The sequence below is a fragment of the Syngnathus scovelli genome, chromosome 1 (assembly GCF_024217435.2).
Source record: "Syngnathus scovelli strain Florida chromosome 1, RoL_Ssco_1.2, whole genome shotgun sequence".
Lineage (NCBI taxonomy): Eukaryota > Metazoa > Chordata > Actinopteri > Syngnathiformes > Syngnathidae > Syngnathus > Syngnathus scovelli.
The window spans coordinates 30,073,270-30,082,500 of NC_090847.1; the positions used below are offsets into that span (position 1 = coordinate 30,073,270).

The window sequence follows — 9,231 nt, forward strand, 5'->3', positions numbered from 1 at the left end:
CACTCCGGCTTCATTTCATTCCTAAAATTCACACCATTTGGACCGTTTGTTATTGGTCCTTTTGTTAGAACATAATCGTTGTCTTTATTCCTATGTGTCATTGGCAAGGAAAGCTGGATGAGGGTGTCGTTGTTTGGAGTAAATCAATCATTTTAGAGCCACCACAATGACAGGACCAATGAGAGGCAGCCTCCGTCACCACTGCGTCAGCGCGCCCGTGAGCTCATAGGGGGGAGGAGGAGAAGGATGACGAGGACGAGGGAAGGAGCACGGGCGGGGTGTGGGACAAACGCACACACACACACATACACACGCGCGCACATTCTGAAGACCGTGGCAGAGCAGCAAGAGGAGATTCAACGGCAACCTTCTTCATCGACTTCCTCCATCATTTAGCCGAGTCCAAGCTCTCACACGTCTGCTTTCAAGGGGGAGGGGGAAGCATTCCAGGACCTCGGAGAGCGACCATGGCACCAGTGACGCTGGAGGATGGAGCGCAGCCTGGTGAGTCTGCTTCATTTTGCCACATCTGACATTTGCTTCCCTCCCATGTGTCCTTTTGAAAGGATTCTCACTGTCGTGTGTTTATGCAGAATGCGACTTCTTCACTTTTATTTGTCTAGCTTCAAACTGGTGACGTGCTTCAAAATCTCAGCCCTGTCCATTGAAGCGGGTATTGTTGTGCTTTTGGGCGGGGCGGCTCATCAAAAAAACATCGAGAGCCGTCTCGGTACGAGACGGGAATGTCCGTGAAATGCCCGTTGGGTTCTCGGTCGTATTCAGCCGCTGTCGCCTCGCTGGCCCGAGAGCAAGAAACGCCCCAGTTGAAAAACAGAGCCGTCGGGGCAGAGAAGGCCTCGAGTGCCGTATCGTGGCGTCAGAGCGGCTGGCTGGCGGGCGGGCGGGCGGACGAGCGGCGTTCCGGTCCCACCTTACCAATAGCACCAATAGCATCTATTGAGGCTGAGGTCCAACACTTGCACTCAAATATGCTCAAATTGCCTTACAGAAGACGCCAGGTTTTTCTTTGATCAAGCTCCCGTCCAAAAACACGACTGTTGTCGGCTCGACGAGTTGCGGGATTAGCGACGCCGCGATGTTAAGAGCCGCCGCCGCCGCCGGCAGTGATGAACAGGCCCGTGGCAAAGCCGCCAAATAGTCACTAAGTGGCCCAGGCTAAAAGTTGCCTCTCCAAAGCAGGATTTCCAGTTGGTACTCCCTTCGGAAGGAGTTTTGCAAAGTAGCAGCCCTGGAAAATGGCTGCTCCAAACCAAAATGGCTGACCGATTTGGGCCCAGCCGCAAGTGGGCCTACTGTGGGTTTGCTGGCTACCAAGTGGCTACGGGTAGAAATGGGCAACGGTTCTATGGAGAGTCCATCTGGGATTTGAGGGTTGGAAACTGCTCACCCCTGTCTGGGTCTCACCATGTATCACTTCTTATGCAGGTCTCCTTTTGTAGGGCTGTCTGACATTGTGTTCATCCTCACAATTTGCCTTTCATTCTTTCTCACGTCTTTTCCGTGCACCCTTGTTTCATGAAAATCCTTCCCAAATTGGATCAAGTCCGCCCTGGGATTCTCTCATCTGGCATTGCTGTGGTCCTAACACATGTGACTACAACGAATGCACGGAAACTACTCACAGCAGCCCTAATTGGGCAAACGCAATCGGGGCCTACTTGGGTTGCGAAACATTTCCCCAGTTCAAGTGGTGCATTTACAATCCACCTAAGATCCAGTCAAAAACCCAGTTCAGCCCATGTGGTCTAATACAGGCGTGCCCCTGGCGGCGGAACCCAGGAGCAAAACCAGATGGAACCTGTGCCCATGAGCCCCTCTTAAAACCTGCATGGTGGAAATGTTGGCTGGGAGTCGGAGGCGCGTCATCTCAATGTTATTATACGAGAAACACCGCTAGTGCGAGGGTCGCCAGATGTGTTGCGTGTCGCTCATTCAGCTCAGTCTGTCTCATTTGCTGGCATTGCCGCCTTTAGAATCAATCGTACGGACGCCGCCACCACGCAACGTAGGTCACGGTTGTTTGTGCTGCTTTGCAGTGGCGGTCCCGGGAGGTGTCGCGGCGGCAAGCGTCTTCGGCTTGATCTTCACCGCGTCGGCCTTTGCGTGGATCTGCTGCCAGCGCAAAAACACTAAAGGCCAGAAGACGCCCCCGTACAAGTTTGTGCACATGCTCAAAGGTGTCGACATTTATCCGGAAAGCCTCGGCGGCAAAAAGAAGTTTGCCCCCGCTACCGGCGTGACAACCAATAAAGTCGGTCAAACGGACGTTAACGGGAACTGCCGGAGCGCCGTGACGCCCGTGGATAGTCCCGAGCTGGCGTCGAGCCCGGGTGGCTCCAGATCGGCGCTACATCTGGACCTGGAGCAACTGGACCTCAACGGAAACTTCCCCACCAAACCCTCTCACCAGCTCAAGGTGCGGCGCTCGCCCGACTTGGAGCCCGGCACGACGGACCGCCGGGAACCCCCCTCGCCGTCCATCTCCAGCCACGCTCCGACCCCGGCCACGGATGAGAGAGAGGGGAGGCTCGGAACCCTCCGCTTTGCCCTTGAGTATCACGCGGAGAAGAAGGCCTTCATCGTCCACATTCAGGTGAGCCTTTGAAAGTAAGTCGTGCCTCGGTCGTCAGAATGCGCTTCGGAGTCGGCCGGCCCGCCCTCGAACGTCTCCGGTCGAGCCAAAACGCTTTCGCTCGCATCATTTTAAGATTGCTCTTCTTCCCATATCTGGCTTTCCTTCCCGAGCTGCTGCATTCCGACACTCCCGCCTGGTGCCTCGGCTCGGCTGACCGGCTGCCGGTGAAGATTGCCGAGTCTCGGCTCAGAGGGCGGGCGGGGTTTTTTGCCCCAAACTTGGGAGTAACAAGGCCCTGTCCGCTGTTAAGCACCCTCATTCCTTCCTTGGCGCTCCACAGAGCACAAGACTCGAGAGCGCTTTTCTTAGTTGTACTAAGTTCATCTTGCTTTTCCTTTTTAATCACTTCACTGGTTTCTTTTATATCAAACAAATCATTTTAGGTGCATTAACTGACATGTTTCGGCGGTTTCTTCCGCCTTATCAGAGTGTTGATATAAAAGAAACCAGTGAAGCGCTTATCTTAGTGTCTGGTTCTGAACTGCAGTGCTATATGAGTGGCACATTTCTGACTGGCTGATTTGATTCCAGGAAGCCCGTGACCTGAGCCCAACCGATGAGCAATCCTTGACGTCTGACCCCTACATCAAGCTGACCCTGCTGCCTGAGAAGAAGCACAGAGTCAAGACCAGAGTGCTAAGGAAGACTCTGGACCCGACTTTTGACGAAACCTTCAGCTTTTACGGGATCCCCTTGCCCAGTGTGTCCAAACTGGCTCTCCAGTTTATGGTGCTCAGCTTTGACAGGTTCTCCCGCGACGAAATCATCGGCGAGACCCTCGTCCCGCTCTCGGGAATCGACCTGTCCGAAGGCCGCGTGCTGATGAGCCGGGAGATCATCAAGAGGAACGTCAAGGTGACGAGAGGACGCTTTTAGTGTCCCGTTTTCACCACTGACCGTACTGCACGTTCGTGTCACCGCAGAAGTCTTGGGGCCGAGGCGAGCTGCTGCTGTCCTTGTGTTACCAATCCGCCACCAACACTCTGACCGTGGTGGTCCTCAAGGCCCGCCACCTGCCCAAGAATGACAACAACGGCCCCTCGGGTGCGGTAGCTGCAATTTTGACTTGCAAATTCAAAGCCACTTATTACTGAGTCACGTTGTTGTTCTCTTGCTCTTTCTGTAGATCCGTACGTCAAAGTCAACCTGTACCACGGAAAGAAGCGCGTGTGCAAGAAGAAGACCCGCGTTAAGAAGTGCGCCCCCAACCCCGTCTTCAACGAGCCCTTCACCTTCGACCTGCCCTCCGACCATGGCCCGAGGGACGCCGGCGTGGAACTGCTGCTGATGGACTCCGACCCGGGGGACTCCCGCTGTCCGAAGCCGGTCCTCGGCCGCCTGCTGATGGGAATGACGGCGGCAGGCACCGCCGGCGAGCACTGGCGGGAGATCTGCGAGCACCCGCGGCGCCAGATTGCCAAGTGGCACGCCATGTCCGAGGGTTAAGATGGCGGGATGAGTGCAAATCATTGGACGGTTGGTGCGTGTGTGTGTGTGTGTGGGGGGCCCTTATTGTCGTCAATCTAACGGTCATTAGCTCATCTTGGAAATTACGATTATACCTTGACCCATTTGCTCATTTTTCAACTTACGAGGCATAACTTGGTCGATGCTGTTGCGTGCCAAAAGCAGAACCATAGTTATTGCCAACAATATCTGCCTTAAATATATCAGACAATGTTGGAGACAGATCAATAGTATGGATTTTAGAAAAAGCTAAATATATGGAAATTGCCCGTATTTGTACATACATATTTGATGTTGGCAGTACAGTGTATCTTTTAATATGCCCAAAGACTGTCGACCAACGTTACTGGGTTACATCATTGAGGTTGTCATGGTAGTCGTGTGCCTAAACGTCTCCATCTCTCGCTTTAAATTGAGCGTCGCTTTTGACCAAAAGCGCCCCCCCCCACCAAAAAAAAAAAAAAAAAAAAGTTGAAAAAAGGCATTAATTTATCAAAAGGACCAAATATGTTGGATTTGATTCATTAGCTGTTTTTATTCGTCTGGGTGGACTTTTGGACTATGTTTTGTAAGTGCTATCTCCTAACAAGCTTAAATGAGGTAGCGTGAGCTTGGACTGCAGTGGCAAGAGGCGACGCGCAACAGCCGTGCGAATGTTTGTGCAGATGTGCGCAACTGCGTGTGTGCGCGCACATATATTTGTCAGTTTTGTCCCCTTGACTGTGAGCACAAAGACAGCCGAAATGAAATGTAAAATGAAAGTACCCTCAAATTAAAGGGATCAAGTTATGACAAGTGTTTGTCTTCATTTGGCTGCCCATTGGCATTATAGAAAAACACATTTTGCTAGTTGAACTTGGATTGCTCGACCTAACCAATCAGAGGACAGACAAAATGTCGACGTCATGGAGAGCTAATAATCTGATTGGTCAAAGAACCTGCGGTTCCCTTGCTTTCCTTTTTAGTCACAGTGGCCAACGATGAGGCTTCTTAAGGCCTTAAACAGATTAGATTTACATGGCAACACATAGAGAAAAAGTCCATTACGTAATTACACTCTGGAATGAGTGCAGAGAAATCTCCTCTGGAGCAACTGCAAACCATTGCAAGTTTACTAAATAAAACAGCGGTTGCTATATGACGTCATTTCAACGTCGCAGTCATGCAAAAGAAAATGACGCCAATGGGGGGGAACTTTCGCCGTGATTCATCAAATCTTTTTTCTTTACTTGGTCTGAGGAAATATTCTAATATTTTGAGATAGGATATTTGAGTTTTCTGAAGCTGTATGCCTTAATTAGCAATAGTAAAATAATCAAAGGCTTGCAATATTTCAGTTGATTTTTAATGAATCCAGAATGTATGACATTTTAGTTTTTAATTGCATTACAGAAAATAGGGAACTTTATCACAATATTCTAATTTTCTGAGACAGTCCCGTACATACAGGCAAGGGAGAAAAGAAAAAGTGTGGTGACGGGCGTCGAACTCGCATCATCACGCTCAAGAGGTGGCTAGGCTAACCAGCGCGCCATTATGTCAATCTATGACGATGGTAAGTTTGCTAAACAAAACAGCGGTTGCGTCTGATCCATCGCAGTCATGTGACGCGGACGTGACGTTAGTGGGCGGAACTTCCGCCGAAATTCAAATCCGTGGGCAGAGTTAACTTGTTTAAAAGGGAGCGGGAAGAAGACTTAGTAAATTTATTTAAATCTATTTTGAGTGTGTGCCATTATGTCAACGGATAACAACAGCAAGTCTACTAAACAAAACAGCGGTTGCTATACGACGTCTGCCACGTCGCAGTCATGTGACGCGGAAATGACGCTAATGGGCGGAACTTCCGCCAAAATTCAAATCCGTGGGCGCGGCTTTCAACAATGGCAGCGACCGAGGCACAGCGGATAGTAACACGACGACTAACAAGAGAAATATTTTTATTTTCTGCTTGCAACTGGACCGTCTAGAGCGTACACGGTAAATAAAACTCATTGTTTTTAAAAAGAACTGCTTTTGTAGCCCTGAAAAGGGGGGACGACATCTAACTTGGCGTCTGCTGCCAGCCACAGACGCCGAATTTCGACGATTCTCCCTGGTCAACGGTTGTAAATGATTGCGTTGATTAAAACAAAACTTTATTTAACTCTACTTTTAACTTTGCCGTCGCATTTATGTGCCGCGGAAATGACGTCAATAGGCGGGAAATTCAAATCTGTGGGCGGGGCTTTCAATAATGGTAGCGAACGAGACAGAGTGGATAGTAACACGACGACTAACAAGAGAAATATTTTTATTTTCTGCTTGCAACTGGACCGTCTAGAGCGTACACGGTAAATACAACTCATTGTGTTTAAAGAGATTTACTTTTGTGTAGTTTGACTAAAGTTGTCGATGTAGCTAGCGTTCACTGTGTAATAGCTACGTGTAACTAACCCTAGCTGAAACGTAGTCGCGTTGCCTTGTATCTTTGAATGTCTTGAGGGTAAATGTTAATGTTTAATTTCATTCCTTTAGGTTACATGGTCTTTGTTAGCTGTATGTTTTCCACTGTAAGAAGAATGAATATACACATCAGTTGGAGGCTCGCATCATTGACCAGACCCTACAATGGTGAGTAGCCCTTTCTTCCTCCATTTATGTTAAACACCTCCTATCTCATGTCTAACTGTAATTGATTTAACACATAACCATAAGTAAATTGTGTGTGGGCACTCTCAATTTAACATGTGTGATTATACTGCCTAATCTGTCACTGAGTATATTGTTGCAAAGTAATATAAGAAATGATCCAAAGTTGTAATTCAGAATAGTTTTCAAAAGACGACCATTAGAATTATATACAAATCTGATTACCCTGAACATAACAAGTAATTTCTTAAAGATTTGGTCAGACTGCTCAAATGATGCCTAACAGTAATTCATGTAACACATAACCATAAGTAAATTGAGTGCGGGCACTCTCTAGTTAACATATGTGATTATACTGCCTAATCTCTTACCGAAATATGTTGTTGCAAAGTAATATAAGAAAAGATCCAAAGTAGTAATCCAGTGTTTAATATGTTCTATCAGGGCTGAAGTCAAAATTTGGCACCATCATGTGGTGAAATTTGGAGTTGCATCACGTCCAGTTTTGCCTGGGAACAAACAGATTAAATAAATCTTAGTCTTAAATAAGCCACTCCTTCTCAAACAAGTAAACTCTGCCCATTTTGCGCAGTAGATGTTCTGTTAATACCTAGTATTTAAACAAAGTCATAATTTAAATTACTTTCAACATTCATTCATCCATTAAACCACCGTTATTCCACTCGCTCTTATTACCAACTCCTATCAATTTAACTAAGCGTTTAATACGTCCTATCAGGTCTCAAGTCAAGATTTGGCACCGTACTTTTTTGAAATTTGCAATTGCAGCAAATCCAATTTTGCCAGGGAAGAAAAATAGTCTTACATGTTCCCATTAAATAAATGAAATAAGTCTTGCTTGTTTCCACTCCTTTTGAAAAAAGTAGTTTAAAACGAGGGCCCTTCCCTCAACCTTTAACCCTAACGAGCCCTAACCCCGCACGTCACATTGTGTTGTATCTGCGAATGTTGCTTGAGGCCAAATGTTAAAGTTTTCTTTCATTCCTTTAGGTTCCTCGGTGTTGGTCGGCTGTACGTTTTCCACCGTCAGAAGAATGAATATACAAATCAGTTGGAGGCTCGCATCATTGACCAGTCGCCACAATGGTGAGTACCCATTTCTTCCTCCATTTATGTTAAACACCTCCTATTTCATGTTTAACAGTAGTTGATTTAACACATAACCATAAGTAAATTGAGTGTGGGCACTCTCAAGTTAACATATGCGATTATACTGCCTAATCTGTCACCGTGTATATTGTTGCAAAGTAATATGAGAAAAGATCCAAAGTTGTAATTCAGAATAGTTTTCAAAAGACGGCCATTAGAATTATATACAAATCTGATTACCCTGAACATAATAAGCTATTTGTTAAATCACAAATTCTTCAATTCAAAGATTTGGTACATTATCAGACTGCTCAAATGATGCCTAACAGTAATTAATGTTACACATAACCATAAGTAAATTGAGTGTGGGCACTCTTAAGTTAACATATGTGATTATACTGCCTAATCTCTTACCGAGTATGTTGTTGCAAAGTAATATAAGAAAAGATCCAAAGTAGTAATCCAGTGTTTAATATGTCCTATCAGGGCTCAAGTCAAAATTTGGCACCATCATGTGGTGAATTTTGGAATTGCATCACATCCAGTTTTGCCTGGGAACAAACAGATTAAATAAGTCGTAGTCTTAATTAAGCCACCCCTTCTCAAACAAGTAAACTCTGCCCATTTTGCGCAGTAGATGTTCTGTTAATACCTAGTATTTAGTCAAAAATAGTCTTGCATGTTCCCATTAAATAAATTAACTAAGTCTTGCTTGTTCCCACTCCTTTTGAAAAAAGTAGTTTAAAACGAGGGCCCCTCCCTCAACCTTTAACCCGAACGAGCCCCAAGCCCGCACGTCACATTGTGTTGTATCTGCGAATGTTGCTTGAGGCCAAATGTTAAAGTTTTCTTTCATTCCTTTAGGTTCTATGGTGTTGGTCGGCTGTACGTTTTCCACTGTAAGAAGGATAAAAGTCCAACGGTTGGATGTTGGCGAAGACGTCTCCGGTGAGTCCTTCCTTCCTTTTTATTCATTGGAAGTCACAGACAACAATAGATAAAGTAACACAATGTTAGAGGTAACTACATTTGTCTTAAATTGGATAGATTACTTCTTCCCACACCATTTCAAACAAGTAAACTGGCCATTTTGTGTGTTTATACCTAGTACTTATACAGTCATAATTTAAATGAACAAATAAGATTCATTCACTCACCCACTCACTCATTCATTCAGAAGATCCAAAGTTGTGTGTGCTGTGTAATTGAGAATAGATCTCATGTTACTCCACTTGCTCATATGACCAACTTCTATCAAATTAGCTATTAATACGTCCCATCAGGTCTCAAGTCAATATTTGGAACCGTAATTTGTCGAAATTTGCAATTGCAGCAAATCCAATTTTGCCTGGGAACAAAAATATATT

At 46.1% G+C, this 9,231-nt stretch overlaps 1 protein-coding gene and 1 long non-coding RNA gene across 2 annotated transcripts in view; both read left to right on the plus strand.

The window, feature by feature from the left end:
* Positions 1–83: 83 nt before the first annotated feature.
* Positions 84–4,918, plus strand: syt4 (synaptotagmin IV). Its single transcript, XM_049743801.1, has 5 exons — positions 84–504; positions 2,058–2,614; positions 3,188–3,511; positions 3,580–3,700; positions 3,783–4,918. Exons 1-5 carry the CDS (start codon positions 468–470, stop codon positions 4,100–4,102), a joined length of 1,359 nt encoding a protein of 452 aa, XP_049599758.1. The 5' UTR covers positions 84–467; the 3' UTR covers positions 4,103–4,918.
* A 1,426-nt stretch (positions 4,919–6,344) lies between these two features.
* LOC125982945 (uncharacterized) overlaps positions 6,345–9,231 on the plus strand; it is a 3,809-nt gene continuing 922 nt past the window's right edge. The window contains exons 1-4 of the long non-coding RNA XR_007486560.2: positions 6,345–6,456; positions 6,641–6,736; positions 7,766–7,861; positions 8,729–9,231. The exon at positions 8,729–9,231 is cut by the window's right edge and continues 922 nt beyond it. This is a non-coding gene — a long non-coding RNA (uncharacterized lncRNA). The remainder of the gene's footprint in view (positions 6,457–6,640; positions 6,737–7,765; positions 7,862–8,728) is intronic.

Excerpts from the sequence above, each read along its gene's own strand:
- syt4 (XM_049743801.1), top strand. The coding sequence starts at position 468 with ATGGCACCAGTGACGCTGGAGGATGGAGCGCAGCCTG. Across the intron at positions 505-2,057 it reads GGAGGATGGAGCGCAGCCTG|TGGCGGTCCCGGGAGGTGTC; the intron begins GTGAGTCTGCTT and ends GCTGCTTTGCAG. Across the intron at positions 3,512-3,579 it reads TCATCAAGAGGAACGTCAAG|AAGTCTTGGGGCCGAGGCGA; the intron begins GTGACGAGAGGA and ends GTGTCACCGCAG.